This window comes from Heloderma suspectum, chromosome 5, assembly GCF_057233095.1.
Source record: "Heloderma suspectum isolate Gila_16-S chromosome 5, 16-S_ref, whole genome shotgun sequence".
NCBI lineage: Eukaryota > Metazoa > Chordata > Lepidosauria > Squamata > Helodermatidae > Heloderma > Heloderma suspectum.
In genome coordinates, this window is record NC_139462.1 from 163,409,228 (window position 1) to 163,429,515 (window position 20,288).

The following is a 20,288-nucleotide window of genomic DNA, read 5'->3' on the forward strand; positions in this document are numbered from 1 at the left end:
TAATCTGTTTCTTCTCCCATCCCCTCAGGCCAAGATGTTTCTCAGAAACCCTTCTGGTGGCAGTTGCAGTAACTTTCCCACATTTTTGTTTTAATCAAAAGCAGCCTCAGGAGGTTACGAGTCTAAGCAGAGGAAGGGCTATCTCTCCCCTACTCCTGTGGCCATGTTTCCACTCAGAATTGCCCCCCTCATTGCTGTTCTACTCATGGGGGAAAATACGGAACTGCATCTTTTCCCCCTCAGGGGTACAAGCAACGGGGGGGGGGGGTGAGCATAAAAATGGCTGGAGGGGAAAGAGTTAAGCAACCCCTTCCTTGACGTCTCCTGAGACTGCTTTTAGGTGTGTGCTTTTTAAAGTCAGGGGAATAACTGTGTGTTACGTCTACTTTGTCCCATAGACAATCTGTATCTTCTAAATTTGGATTAGAATTGTGTACATGAAGAAGAAAATTAGGAGAATGGGCTTCTGAAACACAGCTTTCCTTAAAAGGATTTTCTAAGTAGAAAAGTTAAAAATTAGAAATTTTCTAAGGAGAAAAGTTAAACAAATGTGGCAAAAGCCTTAGGCAATTCTAGAAAGATACACACACACACACACACACACACACTCGAGTGCACACACACACATACAGGAATGTCCTGTCAGGGTAAAGGGATATGACACAGACCCACCACATGGTGGCCATGCAAAGACTGCATTCATTAGGGATTAAGTGTTGAAGTAAGGTGAGTAAGGTGAAGCGTGAGTTGGCTTCACCATATGGCTAATATAGATGACCAGCTTCAACCTGTTACGTTCTACCTGTCGAGCAGAAAGTCGTTTTGAGAACTTTGGTCAGTAGCTTTTTCTTCCTCCTGTGCTAATACCCTTTTAAATCTAAGTTGGTGGCCATCACCACATCTCATTGTAGTGACTGACATTTGAGCCACAGTGAGACGTAGGGATGGGCGGATTCCCTACCTTCCGGTCTGTGGGGGGAGGCAATCCATTCCTCCCCCCCCCCCGGAATCCTCCAGAGCGGCTCTGCATTGGGAGAATTCCACGGAGCCGCACTCCTGCTCCGGATCATTTGCGATACGGTAATGGCAGCTGCCATTACCATATTCCTTGGAGAAAGACAGCCGCCAAGGGCGTAGTGGACACTACTTGTGGCCGTAAAGTGCTGAGTTTAACCTAAATGCAACCGTTTACGGCTGCATTTAGGTTAAACTCAGCGCTTTACAGCTGCGAGTGGCATCCAATACACCATTGGCGGCTGTCTTTCTTCCAGTGAAACGGTAATGGCACAGTCACACACACACACAGACACACACATGTGTGTGTGGTGGTGGTAAATCAATAGGTTGGTTGGTCTACGCCTTCAGGAGAATGTGTTGGGAAAGAAGCAGTAAAGTTCTGAAGTGATACAACAGACACTTTATAGCAGGGAAGAGCAACCTCAGGCCAGGGGCCCAAAGCCGGCCCTCAAGGGATCCCAATCCAGTCCTCCAGGTTGTCTCAGGTGGCCACACCCCTTCCATTGTCTCCACCCCTTTCCCCAAATATTTGGCAGTTTCCCAACTTTTGTGTAGTTCTTTTTCCTTCATTCTAAAACGTTGAAGTTCTTCTCCTAAGACTTAATCACTGGTAGTAAGCACTTCAAGCTAAAATATGCTGCCGTTTTTTGTATCCCCCACCCCACTTTGATGGATCAGACCAAGGTTCCATCTAGTCCAGCACTCTGTTCACACACTGGCCAACCAGCTGTCACTCAGGAAACCACAAGCAGGACACGAGTGCAATAGCACCCTCCTGTCCATGTTTCCCAGCCAATGGTGTACATAGGCTCACTGCCTCTGGTACTAGAGGTAGCACATAGCCATCAGAACTAGCAGGCATCAATAGCCTTCTCCAGATATTTATCTAATCCCCTTTTAAAGCCATCCAAATTGGTGGCCATCACTACATGTGGTGGTAGTGAATTCCACAACCAGGTGCTGTGTGAAGAAGTACTTCCTTTTATCTGTCCTGAATCTCCCACCAACTAGCTTCATGGGATGACCCTGGGTTCTAGTATTGTGAGAGAGGGAGAAAAAAGTCTCCCTATCCACATTCTCCACACCATGCATAATTTTGTACACCTCTATCATGTCTCCCCTCACCCTCCGTTCTTCCAGGCTAAACAATCCCAGCTGTTGTAACCTTCCCTCATGGGGGAGATGCTCCAGCCCCTTGATCGTTGTAGTTGCCCTTTTCTACCCTTTTTCCAGCTCTACAATTATTATTTTTTAGGTGTGGTGACCAGAGCTGTACACAGTATTCTAAGTGTGGCCACACCACAGATTTGTAGAAAGGCAGTATGATATTGGCAGTTTTATTCTCAGTTCCTTTTCTCATCATGCCTAACATGGAGTTTGCCTTTTTTTTCTTTTCTTTTTTACAGTGGACGCATACCGGACCTGCATTTTCATTAAGCTGTCCGCCACAAGCCCGAGATCTCTTTCTTGGTCGGTCACCGCTCGCTCAGATCTCATGAGGTTATACTCGAAGTTGGGATTTTTTGTCCCAATAAGCACCACTTCGCATTTGCTAACATTGAACCTCATTTGCCATTTGGATGCCCATTCTCCCAGTTTGGAGAGATCCTTTTGGAGCTCCTCACAATCCCTTTTTGTTTCGACCACCCTAAATAATGCGGTGTCATCGGCAAACTTGGCCACTTCCCTGCTCACTCCCAATTCCAGATCATTTATGAACAAGTTGAAAAGCATTGGTCCCAATACAGATCCCTGTTGTTGTTGTTCAGTCATTCAGTCGTGTCCGACTCTTTGTGACCCCATGGACCATAGCACGCCAGGCCTTCCTGTCCTGCGCTCTCTCCTGGAGCGTGCTCAAGTCCATATTCATTGCATCGGTGATGCTCTCTAGCCATCTCATCCTCTGCCGTCCCCTTCTCCTTTTGCCTTCAGTCTTTCCCAGCATCAGGGTCTTTTCCAGAGAGTTTTCTCTTCGCATTAGGTGGCCAAAATATTGGAGCTTCAGCTTCAGTATCTGTCCTTCCAATGAGCACTCAGGGTTGATTTCCTCTAGGATTGACTGATTTGAGCTCCTTGCAGTCCAGGGGACTCGTAAGAGTCTTCTCCAGCACCACAGTTCGAAAGCATCAATTCTTCTCCCTTGGGAGAATTTACCATCTATTCCTACGCCCCGCTTTCTGTTCTTTAACCAGTGACTGATCCATCAGACCTCTCCTCTTACTCCGTGACTGCTGAGTTTCCTCAGGAGTCTACCCCCTTCTGCAGGGGTAGAAAATCCAAAGTGGTATAGCCCATACCACCCCATCGCATGCATGGGCAGTCCAAAGTGGTGCAGTCCATTCTGCCCCTGTTGGCCGCTGCCGCTTCTCCTCAAGCGCTCAGAACGTCCTAGGCCGGGCAGCAAGGAGCTGCGCGAGCGGAAGAGCATGAAAGCGGGCGCCCTACGGGCTCCCCACAAATGCGCATTCGCCTCCTCCTCGGCACGGCAGCGCCTCGGTCCGTTGCTGGAGCCGGGAGGGAGGGCCGAGAGCTGCCACGTCACTGCCTCCTTCCTTCCTCCCTCCTCCCTCCGTCCCGTGGTCCGTTGCCCTCTCGCCGCCGGCCAAAGCCATTCACGGGCAGCCCCGGCTGGGCTGTATGTCCGTCAAGGGAGACCGAGGAAGAGAGGAGGTGGGCGAGCGGTTGCTTGTTGCTCGCTGCCCCACGGAGCCTGTGGCCCTCTGCGTTGGCCCCGGGAAGCTTGCGAGACTCGTCCCTTTGCGAGGCTTCCCTCCCCGCCTTTTGGAGGTTTAGCGGCGTGGAGAGCCGTAAACCCAACAACCCCCCCCCTCCCCAGTTGCTTGAGGGCGACTCAGTCCTTTCTCTGACGAGGGAAGGCACAGGGTTGGAAACAGTCGCGACTGGGAGAGGCTTGGCTTTCCTTGGGAGACTTTGCAGCCTTTTAACGACGTGTGGCGAAGATCACTTCCAAGGCCAGCCCTGCACGTGTGTACTCCGGAGTAAGCCCCACTGATTTCAGAGAGGCTCCGTAGTAAGCGTGTAGCACGGGAGTACATCCTGAATGCGGACTGGCCGGCATCTTTGACCGCGCAATCCTATGCGCGCTTACTCGGAAGTAAGTCCAGTTGAGTTCAGTGGGACTTCCTCCCAGGTAAGCGTGTGTAAGGCCTGCCGCCCGGGGCCCACCCACCCCAGTTCTGACGGCCAGTAGGGTGATTAAAAAAATAAATCGAAGGGATAGTTTTCCTTCCCGTTTTTTCAGTACATCTGTAGGAGTGGACTGGAGGTTGACATCTGTGTTCATGCATGTGAGTTCAAAAGCAGGGTGTGGTTGTTATGGCCAGACCAACAAAATCGCTATAACGTGGGGTGCAAGGCTGTGATCTTGTCTATTTGGTGTTAGAAAGAAAGAAGGAAAACCCAGGTACTGGTTGTGTGACTTTAAAAAACACACACAAAACTACTTCTTTAAGGGTAGGGGTTGCGTGAATTTGGAATGTTTGCAAATTTAAAGATTTCCCGGTTGAATAATTTGAATATGCAAAGCTTAAAGACTGCTATCAAAAATTAAAACCCTGACTGTGGGGCAAACCTCAAGTGTTGGCTAGTTGAAGCAGGGGAAGGAGAATCTCATCAGTGGTTTGCAGCTAATTGACATGGGAGGAAAGAGGACAATCCCAGGCTGTGTGGCTGGGGCCCAGTGTTTCGCTGCCGTTGATGGAAATATCAGGGAGTGGTATATGTCTGGAATTCTGGTGTGGCCTCTGAGTTAGGTAAGACCTTCCATCAAGAGGAGACAGGGTTGACGAGGGAACCTCCTCAGCTATGGGGACTGCTTCATCCTTGGTGAACCCAATGGGCGCTGTTGGGGAAGTGATTGAAGACACCTACGAGGGAGGTGGTGGTGAAGCCTGCGAGATCCCCGTGGAGGTGAAACCCAAAGCTCGGCTTCTGCGCAGCTCCTTTCGTCGCGTAGGGACATCACGGCCTGGAGGCCTTATCGGGGCCAGCTTCAAATCCACCGCTTCGGTGCAAGAACTGGAGTGTATGGCGGAGTATGAGCGACTGAAAAAAGAATATGAGATCTTCCGCATCAGCAAGAACAACGAGGTGGCCTCTATGATGAAGAAAGAGGCCAAGCTGGATAAGGAGAACAAGCGACTGCGGGCAGAGCTGCAGGTAACTGGGAAGGGTAGCGACATCATGGACTGGAAAAAAGAGGCATAGAATTACAAGGCCAAATGTAATAAAACCACTTGTTTGGAATTGGGAAGCAGCATGCGAGCTTTTTGTAGCTGCTAATTTTTCTGTTCTCACTTAAAAGGTTAGCAGCCAAGCACTTACTAGCTGTAATTTTTCACGCTAGGAAAAAATAAAGTAATGCCAGTCTTTTTCAGGCCCTTCAGAAAACATACCAAAAAATACTCAGAGAAAAAGAAAGTGCTTTAGAGGCCAAATACCAAGCCATGGAGAGAGCTGCTACATTTGAACACGACCGGGACAAAGTCAAGAGGCAGTTCAAGGTAAAGCATTTCCTCTAACAGCAAATTCAGGTGCTTAGTGCTAATGACTATGACCCCAAAACAGGCTACTGAGGAACAAGAGGGAGCAGTTGGCATGCTTGGGGCAACTCCAAGGTTTGCATAAGTACAAAAAAACATTTAGGAGCAAAAGCCCTAAGGGGGGACCCCCCCCAAACAACCCAATAAGGATTGAGTGTGCCCAGTGGGCATGGAACTGGCCAACTTGGGGGGCAAAATGGAAAACTGCTCTGGTGGGAGGGAATGGAATGGTGTATTCTGGAAGAAGTCACGGCTAATGTGCTGGAACCTTTAACAGGAGCATTCCACGGTGCATCATTTTGCTGCAGGTCTCTTTTGTGTCTACCAATTTTCCTTCTGTCTTTAACATTAAGTGGGTGGGGTCTTAGGGTCCTCTTGCTAGACACCTGAGTGAGAGTGCTGAAACTGATATGTTCAAGGGGTGTATTAATTTCATGCCAACGTGAAAAGATCTGCACAAAATGTTGTTGTTCAGTCGTTCAGTCGTGTCCGACTCTTCGTGACCCCATGGACCATAGCACGCCAGGCCTTTCTGTCCTGCGCTCTCTCCCGGAGGATGCTCAAGTCCATATTCATTGCATCGGTGATGCTATCTAGCCATCTCATCCTCTGCTGTCCCCTTCTCCTTTTGCCTTCAGTCTTTCCCAGCATCAGGGTCTCTTCCAGAGAGTTTTCTCTTCGCATTAGGTGGCCAAAATATTTGAGCCTCAGCTTCAGTATCTGCCCTTCCAATGAGCACTCGGGGTTGATTTCCTTTAGGATGGACTGAGCACAAAATATTACACGGTCTTATAAAGAGGTGCATATGTCTGCAAGTGCAACTTTCGACTGGTCAGAATGCACATATATTCCCTTTTCATTTATAGATTTTTAGAGAAACCAAGGAAAATGAAATTCAGGATTTACTGAGAGCTAAGCGAGAGCTGGAGGCAAAACTGCAGAGGCTGCAAGCTCAAGGCATCCAAGTATTTGATCCTGAAGAATCAGACTCAGATGATAGCTGCACAGAGGTTATTGGTACGAATTCTACCTGCTCCTTTTGTCAGTCATGTAACAGTGTTATAGAGGTCAGTGCAGTATAAAACAGACAAAATCCTGTAAGCCACTATTCTTTGTAGAATATAATAATTTCGTATTAATGTATAAGCAATAAAAACTTGCTAACATATTTTGTTTCATAAAGCATTTAAATAAACCGCTTTAATTTCACCTGTTTCTCAACAGTAACCCTTCCTGTCCCCAACTCCTCACCCCCATTCATTTCAAGTATTATATCTGTTGATCTTTCTTTCCAACTGTTAAGGTAATATCTCAATTTGAGCATGTCATCTTTTAGGATCAAAATTGAGCAAGGAGCCTTATACACTTGAGTAGAATAATAATTTGATTTGGGACTTTTTGATTAGGTGGGAAAGCTCTGTGTTGGGGCGGGAGAGGAGGGGAAAATTGATTTTTTGTTAGTGGCCAATGATTAGAATGGGTAAGCAGTCCTATCCTTCGCACTACATTCATTGAAAACACACATAGCCCAACCAAAACAACAAACTGGGAGGGTGGGGGAAGAACTGAAGAAGTCTGGGTCATGTCTACTTTTGACCTGACTCCTTAGTATTCTACAGTTCAGGGTCAAGCTACATCTTATGATAATCACATTTTTTTAAAAGCATGCTTAAGGGTGCAATCTTGTGCATGTTCTGGCAGAAAAAGGCCTACAACTCCCACCATTCCCCAGCCAGCATGGCTGCTGGGGGAATGCTGGTAGTTGTAGGCCTTTTCTCTGTCTAAACATGCATACAATTGTGCCCTAAACTGGTGATTGTCCTTTTGAAGAATAAGTGTGCTCTCAATTCAGATTGTAGCTCTGCAGTAGTTTGCTGCAGAAGATACTCTCCCCATATCAGCTGCTATTTGGTGGTTATTTGCCCTTGAAGCATAACCATGATTTGATTACGTTTAAGTTGTTGTCAGTTGGGATCTGCTTGTTTTATTTTAAGCTGCGGGAGCTCAGACTGAGTATTGGACTGGTGGAGCCTTGGGAAGTGAGCCGTCTATGGGCAGTATGATGCAGCTTCAACAGTCTTTTAGAGGCCCTGAGTTTGCACATAGTTCCATAGATGTGGAAGGGCCATTTGCAAATGTCAACAGAGGTAAGGAATTGGTTTTCTCTGAAGCGAGAGTAGTAATGATGATGATGATGCAACATCTTGCTAAGTTTGGCTTAGGTTGTGGCACTTTAAGACAAATTTGTGAACGCTGGAGCCATCCTAAAAAATATTCTTCGTCGATGTTTAATATTTATGAAGAGCTGAATGTTTCTATAGGTTGGCAGCACAAGTTTCAGCTTCTTTACAGATGACCTGCCATTAAGGTTTAAAGTGATGCTAGAACCTCCCCTCTCCATGATTTCAAGCATATGGGTGCTGTGTTTTTTTTAGAAAATGGTGTCCATTTAAAAGCCTGCATGTGCATAAAGCTTTTCAAAGGGACTTGCACATGGTCAGTAGCACAGGCTGGTTTTATTCTCCCCTTGCATACTGACATTAAATTTACAGAAATACTGATAAAGAATTTCATCATGAATGAACAAAAATTGATGGCCTATTAAAAAAAAGAAAGAGAAAAACTTTAGATGAAAGGAGCAGTCTCAGCTCAGCACAACATACAACAGTTATATTGGTTCATAAATATAATCTGCAACATCCAGAAATACTTAATATTTTGGATGTCATTGAACAGGCATGAAATAGTTTTCTTAAAAGTTAGCCCATTGTTTTCCATGTGGCAGTCCTAGATGTAACTCCAACTGAAATCAGGGGAACTTACTTCCAGATAAACATGCTAAGGACTGGGATGACATTGAATTTTAATTGCTTAAACCTTTAGGTTTAGGAAAAAGATATTTGTAATAAAAACATGCAGTGTACAGTCTCTAGGTATACATGTTATTCTTAGGGGTTCACAAGTGCTTGCTAGTTTAATAATAATCTTACAGCTAATGTTAGTTTTCTTGCAGTATATTTTATAGTTATCCATCTAGTTATATGGACATTTTGTTATCTATGAAAGTGATTTTAAAAATATCCGAAATATGTCAAATTGTTGTTGCAGCACCTTAGGGTGGTTGTCTATCTGTTTTTAAAATGGTTGATGAAATGTTTTTGTGTTCATCTTCTGTTTGTTGTTGTACAGATGATTGGGATGCAGCTGTTGCAAGTTTGTTGCAGGTCACTCCATTGTTTTCCCACTCTTTATGGAGTAACACAGTAAGGGTGTATCTTATCAATACAGAAGAGACTCAGCTAGAAGTCGACATCTTCATACAGGTGAGAAAAATGCATCCACAATATGTTCTTGATTTTGTACACCTTTCCTCGCTGTCCTGCATTCTGTTAATACAAAACTAGCAGTTCCCTCCACATGGATGAGATGCTCTCCCAATTTCCCTGAATTCAATGGAGGAACCATAGTTCAGTAGTATTAGTGATTCATTTATTGTTTACATTTATGTACTACCTTATTTGCTAAAAAGCTATCAAGGTGGTGCAATTTAAAGCAATAAAATCTAAAAGCAATACAAATAACATCACAATTAATAATTTCATAACAACCAAAACCATTGCAAAATAGCATCCTCAAGGCCCAGCCCTGCCAGGTGGTCCAGAAGGATACCATGAATGTTGATATTGAAAGCCAAGTGACTTCGTCTCCAAAGAGCAAAGCAAATTGCCAGTCTATTCTGTCTGGACACTGTGGTGGTAGAGAAGGGAGCTTTCTTCACTGCCCTCATTGCCATGGTCTGATTAATCCCTTAACCTGTGTTTTCATCTGCGTTCGCTTGCATTTGGTCAGATTTATCCAGAGTTTTTCTCCAACTGCCTACTAGGTGATGTCTCTCCTGTTTCACTGCCCTCAACTCCCCGTTAAACTCCATAGCTGGCTTGTCTCTACAAGGAGGAAGAATGTTCTTAGGAGCGATAATGTCAACAGCCCAGGCTGTGTCCATATTCCACAGAACATCCAGGGCTTTGACGGTACCACCAACAAATGAGGCAGGAAATTCCCTAAGCACATTCAGGAGACCATTCAGATCCATGAGTTGCCTAGGACAGACCATTTTAACCAGTCCTCCAGTCCTGCGGAAGTCCATACCAGCAGCCAGCCCAAAGCTAACCAGATAGTTCTGCCCGTGACAACAGAGTCACACGTAACTTCTCTGACTTCAGAACACAAACTGTGCCAGAACAGAATACCAAAGCAAGAGTGTGCCCTGCTGAATGTGTAGGCCCATATACTAGTTGCCATGGCAGACATGAAATCCTGAGCCACACCTGACTGAGTGACCTCAGTGTGAAAGTTGAAATCCTCCAGAACAAGAAGCCTGGGGTGTTCTGGCACCAGCCCCAAGATCGCCCCGGCTAGCTCAGAAAGGGAAACTGTTTTATATGGATAAAGTTCAGTTTTTGGCATTTTCCAATTTAAATAAGACCTCAAATAATGCTGGATAAGGTGTCTTCCTGAAGCCTTAGAAAGGCAAGATGTATGACTTTGCTTGGATAAAATGTAGCATTTTCTGGCCTATTGAATTGGATTTTCTGGAGTTATGGCACTTTGGTGGCCTAGTGTATGATGCAATGAATCACAGTAGTGCAAAAACTGTGACTTTACAGCTTTCCACATATTCTGATGATTCAGTATTATGTGACATTGTAACTTTATTTTGGGTTTTGGTTTAGTCAAAACATGACGACTTATTACTGATTGATTGACATTTATCACCGCCTTATCTGCTAAAAAGCCATCAAGGCAGTGTACAACAATTAAAGACAATAAAACCTTAAAACAGTAAGATCAAGAGCATTAAAACAGTAAAAACGTTAACACACTAACTTATATCTACTTAACCATGGTCCACCAATTTTGGTTCAATCTCTTTTGTTTGTACACCACCCAGAGAACTTGTCTTTAATGGGCAGTATAAAAATGCTTTTTAATAAATAGTTAAATAAATAAATGTCCTTATTTTGAGATTGGGAATTCTCATTTCCTTACCCATCCACCTAAAAGGCATCACCATGTTGTACAGTGACGCTGGACACATTTTTTTCCCCAGTCATTCCATTCAACATGCCCTATTCCTAAGGCCTGAGATTTTGCAAACCTTTTGGAGGAAGGGAAGTTCACATCCCTCCAGATTAGAACTGCCTCCTCCGAGATGAACCCAGCTGACAACTGAAACAAACGTTGGTGTCTCTGTTCTGGATTCTGCTGTCACTGGTGGTGCAGTGGGTGGGCACAGCAGATAAGGCTTTTTAATTGTGGCAACAAGATTGAGGAATGCCCTCCTGAAGCAGGTCTACTTGACTCTATCACTGTCCCACCTTTTGTGGGCAGTGAAAACATAGCTATTCCAATGAGCCTTTGGGGCTTATATCAGATGATTTTATATTCTTGTTTTAAACTGTGCTTTGATTCTACTGTTGTTGTTTGGATAATGTTTTAGTTTTGTATTTTTATGCTGTGATGTTAACGTTGTCTTAAGACTGAACCGGTTTGAGTATCCTCGTATAGAAGAGCAGCTTATAACTCCTTGTAAATCCTTGCAAATAAATATGACAAATAGTGATTGGGACTACCTTTTGGCATGTCCCTGACACATTCAAGTCATTGGGTTAGATCCAGGACCTGCCTTCCTCAAGAGGAAGGGAACTTCTGCTCAAGGAAGCACTTGGCTCATGGAAAACTCAGCTCTGCCTGAGTTTTAGAGATTCCCCCCCACACACACACACACACAGGTCACCCCATTCAGCAGAGTCTCCTGGCTCTCTGTGTAGCATTTTGAGGATGCTGGAGGGGTTACTGTGGAAAGGAGGGGGTGGGGAAGTCCATTTCTGCCAGCATAATTGATCCAGCATAAATTTGGATCCAACCTATTATCAAGAGTCGCTTGCAGGAGAGAATGTAAATGGATACAGGGAGTGAGGTGGTCTCTACCATGTCAAATGAGTCTCAGGCTCTACGTCCCACTAACAGTAGTCTTTTGAGAATGACTGTGGCCAAGTGCAGACTTAAAGCTTAAGCATGGTTAGTTCTAACTGTTTACACTGGTTAAGATCCCAAATGTACAACGCAACAATAGTTTAGCTTGCTGAGCCTTGTATTTGTATATTGTAACTTGGATATTGTATGACCCATAACAAATCACATTTTCTTACTAACTTTCAGAAATACTCTCCAGAACTTCGGAAATATTGTGAGACAATGGAATACTTCTTCCAAGTTGTCCACTTTCCAGTAGAAACTGAAAGTTCTTTCCAGGCTGTGAGGAAATGGGAAATTGAGAAAAGTTCTTTAGCCATTTTGTTCTTACATCTAAGTTTGCCAAGGTGAGTTAATGGCTTAGGAAACCATTAAGTAGAAAGAGACTAGGATGGTAGTAAAACAGGGCGATGCTATTAAATTGTATTTGGGTAAACATATGGAACATACCTCCTTCAATAATGTTTTTATATTGAACCTAATCCGTGCTAATAGCCAAATTTAGGATGATTTTTTAAGGTTCCTCTGATTATAAATCTGTATATTAAAGGCAGAACTAGATCCTTTCCATAATAGGACAATTTAAGACTTTCAAGCAGTCATGTGCCATGTTACCACTACAGTTATGCATGTTCTCTGAAGTATGTTTGCTTATTTTATTTTATTTTAAATCCTATACCCGACCTTTCTGTCTAGAAAGGACATTAAAGGCAGCTTTTAGCAAAAGTTTAAAAAACACAGCTGCTACAGAATTGAGAATGGAGATATAAAGAAAATGCTTTTTTTGAAAGCTCTGGATTTGTCTGCAGTATCAGGGTGATCCAAGAACATGGCTGCGTATATGGGAGGATGCTCACATGTTGCACAAGCTATGCTTTTTGCATAGGTGCAGCCCCTGGAATCTTTACACTTGATCCTGTTCATATGTGCTCTCTTAGCCTCTGGAATGCAGGTGAGCACATATATGTGGGCATATTGCATATTTCTTTTCTTTGTCTCTCTCTCTCACTTATATACGTATTCCTGCATAAATGCAGTTCTGTATACAGAAATCTGCAAACACACATTCATACACTTATGAGAGTATATTACTGAAGGGCAAAAAAGAAGTAAGTGTGCTTTGTTACCACTACTATTCATGTTCTTTCACATCTTAAGGGATTGGAAACAAAACCCTATGAAGAGAGACTGAAAGAGCTGGGCATGTTTAGCCTTGGGAAGAGAAGACTGAGGGGAGATATGATAGCACTCTTCAAGTACTTGAAAGGTTGTCACAGAGAGGAAGGCTAGGATCTCTTCTCGATCATCCCAGAGTGTAGGACACGGAATAATGGGCTCAAGTTACAGGAAGCCAGATTCCGGCTGAACATCAGGAAAAACTTCCTGACTGTTAGAGCAATACGACAATGGAACCAATTCCCTAGGCAGGTGGTGTGCTCTCCCACACTGGAGGCATTCAAGACAAGGCTGGACAGCCATCTGTCAGGGATGCTCTGACTTGGATTCCTGCATTGAGCAGGGGGTTGGACTCGATGGCCTTGTAGGCCCCTTCCAAGCCTACTATTCTATGATTCTATTCTGTGATTCTACAGAAGCAAGCTTGTGTGGTGGGTAGTGAAGGGATGGAGCAGAGGAGAGATCTGTGTGGCTTTTCCCTCAGTCAGGCAAAACTGTCCTAGCAGGAAATGAGGAAGAGCTTTTTCGCCCGCAGCCATGACTACCTTTGAGTGGGTTTGCTTGTGAAACTTCTTTCAGCTGCTGAGGTGAACCCTCGCGTTTGATGGGCTGAGCCCTAGCAATGAGGCCAAGCCAGCAAGGTCTGGAGCGTATCCAGCAGCTTCTGCCTCTACTACTGCTGCAAAGTCTTTCTTACTACCACGTTCTTTCTTAGCAAGCTCTTTGAACTAGACTTTGAACTAGTAGCCGTGCCACTTGGGGACCCTCACAACCCAAAGGGAGGGAGCTGTGGCTAGACGTAGTGTGGCTCCTCTTTGTTTTAAGAGGATGATAGCGAAGTTGCAAGAAGCCAAATAGAAATGGAGAGGTGGCATGATACTCACCATTCTTACTAGAATCTAGATACATGGGATACAGGGGTCCTATTTGGGCATTCACTCCTCATGCAATTACAGTCATGAGCAGGGTCCTAAAATGCATAGGGAGCCTACATGTGTAGAGCCCCCCCCCCCCAGTCATTTGGGGGTGTGGCCAGCAAGGGGGCAGGAGTGGTAATAGACAAAATCCTGCCCCAGCACTCATGTCATTGTAATTGCATGATATGAATGTTATTCCCCTTCTCCCCCCATTTTTTTGCTTGGGGGGCGCTGTTTGTTGTTGTTACTATTGTGTTGCAAATAAAATATTTTTTTTAAAAAGAGTAATTGCATGAGGGGTGGGGGCTGCAATTAGGCTAGGGTATGGCTAAGATCCAAAGGACGTTAGTAGTGTTCCATACGTGCATCAGTATTTTTCAGTGATCCCCTGTGCTGCTGAAGCTTGGAGACATTCAGCTGCAGCTGGAAGGGAAGGGAAAACCAATGATCCCCTCCCCCCACCTTGCATTTGTGCACAGGGGCTTCTTTAGATCTCAGCCACTGTCTTTGCATAAATCATGTTCACAGAGGTTCTCAGTAGGACAGGGTAGGTTTTTAAACAATTCTTTGACTCAAGGCGTATTGTCCTCAGTTTTTTAAAAACACTGATTATTTCATAATACAAAGGCTTGGCCTTTTTGATTGGAGCTTCTGAAGAAAAATACACCCTTGGGGTCGATGTTGATTGAACTGTTTACTACAGCAGAATAGTATAGCACAAGAATGTTGATTTCCAATCTAGCTGTCTGCTGGATGAGTGCGAAGAAGCCTTTTTGGAAAACCCAGAAGGAAAGCCCCTGCTTATTTACCACCGATTGGAAGATGGCCAAGTCAGCTCGGATTCTGTGCAACAGTTCATTGAGCAAGTGCGTTATGTGAACAAAGCCAAGGTAATGAGAGGTTGCCCAAGGTTGGTACTTTTGCTGTGACTGGTTGTCTCGTTGTTTTGTAGCACAGCACTTTTAACAGCTAGTGTTAACAGGAATTGTATGTTACCCGTTTTCAGTGCAGAATAGTGTATCCAGGAAACTAGCGGAACTGCGCATATTAAAGAACTGAATGCTGTATGATCATGGAATCCCAAATAAACTCTTGTTTCTGAGAGATTATGTTACATCGTGTTAGTAGGGATTTAGATGTCTTTCATTGCAGAGGAGATCTAATGGAGGAAATGTTGATGTATCCAAAAGAGATGGTGCTTCTTGGATACTGTGCTGTGATAATCGTAGACATTAAGGACCGTTTTTTACTCTTCACGCTGATGAAGATGGTGTCTACTTTCAAAATGTGTTTGGAATTTGGTTTTTTTTTTAAGTTCTGTCCTTACATTTTAATTTGATTCACAATGTGAAGACATTTTGACATGCTTTTCTGTGCACCACTAGAATTCCTTTTCTTTCATATCATTACATATTTGAAATCCAAAACGTGGGTAGCTTTTCCAGATGGCGAGTGGTGTACGGTAGCATGCCATGCCGATCTATTTTCCTTTTTTAAATACTGCTGGCAGTTGCATGAAATCTGTGTACCCAGTGCAGCCTTTCCCATGCATATGTTGGATCCACCAAGTGTGCACCGGAGGCATTGGGCTGGGCCCAGGTGAGGGTGGTCGCTTGAGTAGTGCTTTGGAAAAGGACAGAGCCATTTCTGGCTCTGATTTGAATAGAAGCTGTGTGCTTATCAAGAGCAAATGCTTCAAACACATCATAAAATCCTACCTAAGACTAGTTCTATGTTTTTAGAAAAACAGTAGATTTTTCTAAAACTCTCTGGATTCCATAAAAAGCACATCTAGGCTTTTTATGGAATCCGGACATTTGTTTGTTGTTAGCATGGGGAGTGATGTGCTGAAATGGTTTTCATTGTCAAAAGTGTGTAAACCTTTTCTGAATAGGATACAGTTCTTATACAAAGCCTGTAAAACACACACACACACACACACCTTCTCCTCAAGCTCAGCAACTGTATGGAGACCTAGGACATTCCATGGCGCAATGAGAATTGGCTCATTAGACGAGGAATGCAACCAAACTAGGGATGTACGAAAGTCACTTACCTATTCGCAGATTATCTTTACGTAGCCTATCACATTTTTTTTTTTTTTTTAACACAAGCCTGGAAATGGTGGCGGCAGCAGCCGGTCAGAAGACCGGCCACCGGAGCCGCCGCCACCCAGAAGATCCCTCACAGGTAAGTCTCATCCCGGGGGGGATCCACGGGGGGGTGGGGGGGGCAGGCCGTTCCGCCACGGAGTTCGGGGGGCCGAATGCACTGGCATTTGGCCTCACCGAGATCCGTGGCGGAATTCTCTGACATCCCTGAACCAAACATCCTTTCTCAGCAGCATGGATATCTTTCAATGAAAAACAGTGCCATCTAGTGGCTGAAAAATGGCAGTGCACCGCATTGTATTTAAATACCTCATTTAAACTTTTTTGTTTTAAACTACACTTTTTGCTAGGGATAGTGCAGAAGGGGCCCTGGATGACTATGGCATCATGTAATGGAGCCACAAACGTCTGTGGATGGCCAGTCACGAGGGCACGATAAATGCTTCCTGTACAGACCGCCTTAATCTTTTCAGAATAATTTCTCTCTCCTCCCTGCCCCTTTCCACCCCCACCCCTCCATCTCCCTAGATCATCAGCCATGTGGGAGGACTAGAGGAAGGAGCATATGAAGTCTATAATTATGTGGAAAAGACCATAAAACAGGTATTTTCTCAAAGGGCCCTGCTTTGAGGGCCATGTATATGGTGGGAAAAAACATATAAATACTGCATTTTTCTTGAAATACAGCGCATTCAACATGGGTTTCTTGGTTTCTGTTTAATCAGTACAATCACCCCACACAAGGGGGCAGCATCCAATAGGCTGGTTCTGTTGCACTCGCTGGACCCACCACTTGTGCAACAGGGCTTTTGCGCTTCTAAAAATAAGCCTGGAAATGAGCAAAAATGCTCGTTTCTGGATTGGGACAGGTTTGTGGAGCTCTCTTCTGAGAGTCGTTCACTACCTTTTCATAGGACTGGCTTGTGTCCTCACACAGGATATATTGGGCTGTGAAATTACACAAGTGGAAAAGAAAGATGTGGCAGAAAACGGTGACTCTTCCGTTCCTGAAGAGGAAATTTTTGGAGACATGCTGTGGGATGCACATGATGAACAAGAACAGATGGAGGCTTTCCAGCAGGCATCCAATTCAACTTGTGAGCTAGGATTTGAGAAGGTAAGTTCATATCCCTCCCTCCTTATGGCAAATAAGTGTTTGCGTCTGATTGGCCTTCCCTTGCAAAAAGGCTGCCACTCTGCAGATGGAGCGGGATCTGAGAACAACTCTAGAAGCTTTCAGTCCTTAGGCTGAAGGAGGCCGTATGTATTAGTCACAGATGTCACACTTAGTTCTGGGACAAATGCCAAAAGCGCCAGTATTAATGTTTTTGTAGATGTGGCCCTCTCTCTTTGGGGAGGAACTGTTATGATAATATTGCAGCTTATTATATGGAAAATATTTCTTCTCTCTCAAGTTGAGGATTTTCCAAGTATATTTTCCAGTATAAAATCTTCTCTCTAAAAAATTTCCAAGTACACGTTCCAGTATACTTATAAAATCTTCTCTCCTGTGTTGAGGGTTTTCAGGTATGCTTTCTTGCTGCTCCAAACAGCAGATTGTACAAAATCCAATGTACTAGTACAGCCTTCCCAACCTGGAACTCTCTAGGAGTGTTGGACTACTGCTCCCATCATCCCCAGATGGCCATGGGAGCAGTAGGTCCCTTTGAACAAGATAATAATTTTTAAAGCTTGATAATTCTACTGATTTAAACAGAGATCCACTGTGTGTTTACATGCAAATAACTTCCATTCACCTTAATGGGACCTGCTTTCAAATCAAACGGTGGAAGCCCTGTTGTATTTACAGGGACTTTAAACATGTTTGAGTGTCTCTGTGTTGTATCCCATTGCTACAATCTGTTGATTTCTTTCAGGCACAGGAACTCTGAGTTGTACACAGAAAACATCTGGTTTGAAGAGCTGCTTCAGGCATTTCAGTGGAGGCACCGCTCCATGTGTACATACCTTTACATGTGTAGATCTGTTCTCTCTGTTGAAATTAAGGCACAGGCTGTGTGCAAGAGAGCTATGTGTGCACTGGAGTGTACATAGGGGTCTAGAAGATGTTTAGTGACTTGGATACAAAGATACTGGAAAGTATATTTGAAGGAGAAAATTGAATAGTTAAAGTGGTACTCTCTAAACTTCTTTTCTTCCATATAGCTTTTGAGATTGTGATACCAAAATGCATAAAAAAGAATGTCTAATTTATGCTAGCTGACTTTGAAGGTTAATGGTTAGATTATGCTAATGTATGTTTTCTAACACATTTAAATAAAGTTATGTTTAGTTGTACCGGAATATGTTAAATTTCAGTATATTGACTGTAGGAGGGACTCTCTGGTATTGGTTTGTTGTGTGTGTTTTGTTTTCAAGTTCCTCTGCAGAATTTTGAAGGATCAAGCTACAAGCTTGCCATGGGAGTTTTGAAAAAAGGCAGTGTAAAAGCACAGCTTCATAGGGTGGCCAGAAACCCATCATCAGATCAATCTTTTTTTTTTTTTTTAAGGACAAAAAGTGTTTTTAGACAAGGCTTTTATTGTACACTCACGGTAGTTTGTGGGTGCTTTAGATAATGTCATAATCCTCTAGGGCCTCTCTGGTGCTTTCCAAGCATTGTCCTAAGGAAAATCCAGCATTTTGGGGAGTGGCACTATACTACAGCACCACCAACAGGTTATGTAGCAAAATGTACAGAAAGCAGAGAAGGAAAAAATTGTATGTAGATACCTGATCTTAGTTCCACAGTGGAATCCAGAAGCAGTGCTAAAGTGGCATGTTAAAAGCCTCGTCTAGAAATGTCCAAAAGCAACCTTGGGGTTAGGATGGGGTTGTAGTGTTGGGGAGGGGAATTAATCCTTTCCCACCCTACTGTTTTTCAAATCTGAATTGCTCTTCTCCTGGAGCTGCTGATTGCCCTGTGAGCAGAGGATGATTTTGGGTTTTAAAAATGTCTCTGGGAGGGAAAGGGTTAAACCCCCTCCCCCAGTGCCAGAGCCCTGATACATCCTACTTCCCCCCAATTCATGGCTGCATTTCTCCCTTAAAAAAAAATAAAGCATGGGAGATCAATCCCCCCTGCCCCCAGTCACATTTAGTTTAGCCCTCAGTGGTTCGGCTTAGTGACTGGATGTTTCCTCACTTGAAGAGTTGTGCGTAGTTCAAAGAAGCATTCCCCATGCCAAGATCCTTGAAGCAAAAAAGGAAATAATAAACCCTAAAAATATACTGAAGCTTTTTTGTAGCGTTGCTGGGCTTCCACATGTTGAACACAGAGAAGCTACCTAGGAGGCATTCAGTACGACTTGTGAGGCAGACAGTATATGAGAAATTAAGCTTCAACTGTTGAGCCTCCAGTGTGTGATAGTGGCTACCACTTTGTGAGCTAACCTGCAGTTATGTAAGGCACAGTGACTGGATTCGGATGATCACAGGGTCAAAACAATCCATCATGGGTTCTCCCCGCGCTGCGCGCGTGACCACAATTTGCATAATTACCTGCAATGCAGTGCAGGTTGCTGTGTTGTCTGAACCCCGTGCGGTGGTGGTGCCTTCTTACCCATGCCACAACCCATAGTTTTCAGTAAGGGTTGTTGGGTGGGTGAGAAGCCATCCCCGCTGCGCCATGCACTGGGTTCAGACGACATGGTAACCCACGCTGCCTCGTGGGTAATTATGTGAATCGTGGTCACATGTACAGGGGTGAGGGAAGAACCCATGATGGGTTCTTTTACCCCCACGACGGTCCAAATGCAGCCACTGCCAGCAGAGTTACCACTTAAGGACGCTAACGTAGACAGTTACGGTTAGTGGGATATAAGTTAATATGGTTAGGAATGAGGTTTTTATATTATACAGAGCTTTAAAATCAAGCAAGTGCATGTGCTTGGATTTTTGAGTCACTCTTTTGTAACTTAAACCCTAGAATTCCTCACTGTGTTTGTTTTGTTTGCAGTACTACGAACGTCTGAATGACTTGGTGGCAGCCCCAGCACCAATTCCACCCCTTCTTGTATCTGGAGGACCAGGCTCTGGAAAATCTCTCCTTCTATCAAAATGGTACTTCTTCCTTTTAAATTGCTGCAACTAGCTACCATTGTGGCTGCTGGGAATGTGGGAGAGTAGAGGAACATAATGCTCCACCTGGCTAATAACTGCAGAGTCAATTTTTCAACCTTTCTTTAGCGTCCTCAAAGTGGACAAAAAGCATCTGCCCTATTTGGGAGAAACCATTTGGCTGATAGGCACCATGAACATGCATCCTCTTTGGACAGGGTCTGTTGTCCCTGAGTAATAGTGCGCTCTACGTCCAGCCTGCTGGCTACTCCTGTTTGTTTGTTTGTTTAAAAGTGTTTATAGACTGTCATTCCCTTGCTCAAGTCAATTTACAGAAAACATAATAAAAATGGATGGTCAGGATGACAGAATTCAAACTTATGCTGCAAGACCAAACACCACTGAAAGTA

At 44.2% G+C, this 20,288-nt stretch overlaps 1 protein-coding gene across 1 annotated transcript in view; it reads left to right on the top strand.

Moving 5' to 3' along the window:
* The first annotated feature begins 3,351 nt into the window (after positions 1 to 3,351).
* NPHP3 (nephrocystin 3) overlaps positions 3,352 to 20,288 on the top strand; it is a 53,954-nt gene continuing 37,017 nt past the window's right edge. Inside the window, exons 1-10 of the mRNA XM_084858163.1 lie at positions 3,352 to 5,196; positions 5,415 to 5,540; positions 6,446 to 6,596; positions 7,574 to 7,726; positions 8,769 to 8,902; positions 11,802 to 11,962; positions 14,451 to 14,598; positions 16,348 to 16,422; positions 16,757 to 16,936; positions 19,778 to 19,881. Coding sequence (XP_084714289.1) covers positions 4,843 to 5,196; positions 5,415 to 5,540; positions 6,446 to 6,596; positions 7,574 to 7,726; positions 8,769 to 8,902; positions 11,802 to 11,962; positions 14,451 to 14,598; positions 16,348 to 16,422; positions 16,757 to 16,936; positions 19,778 to 19,881 — 1,586 coding nt within the window. The 5' untranslated portion in view covers positions 3,352 to 4,842. The remainder of the gene's footprint in view (positions 5,197 to 5,414; positions 5,541 to 6,445; positions 6,597 to 7,573; positions 7,727 to 8,768; positions 8,903 to 11,801; positions 11,963 to 14,450; positions 14,599 to 16,347; positions 16,423 to 16,756; positions 16,937 to 19,777; positions 19,882 to 20,288) is intronic.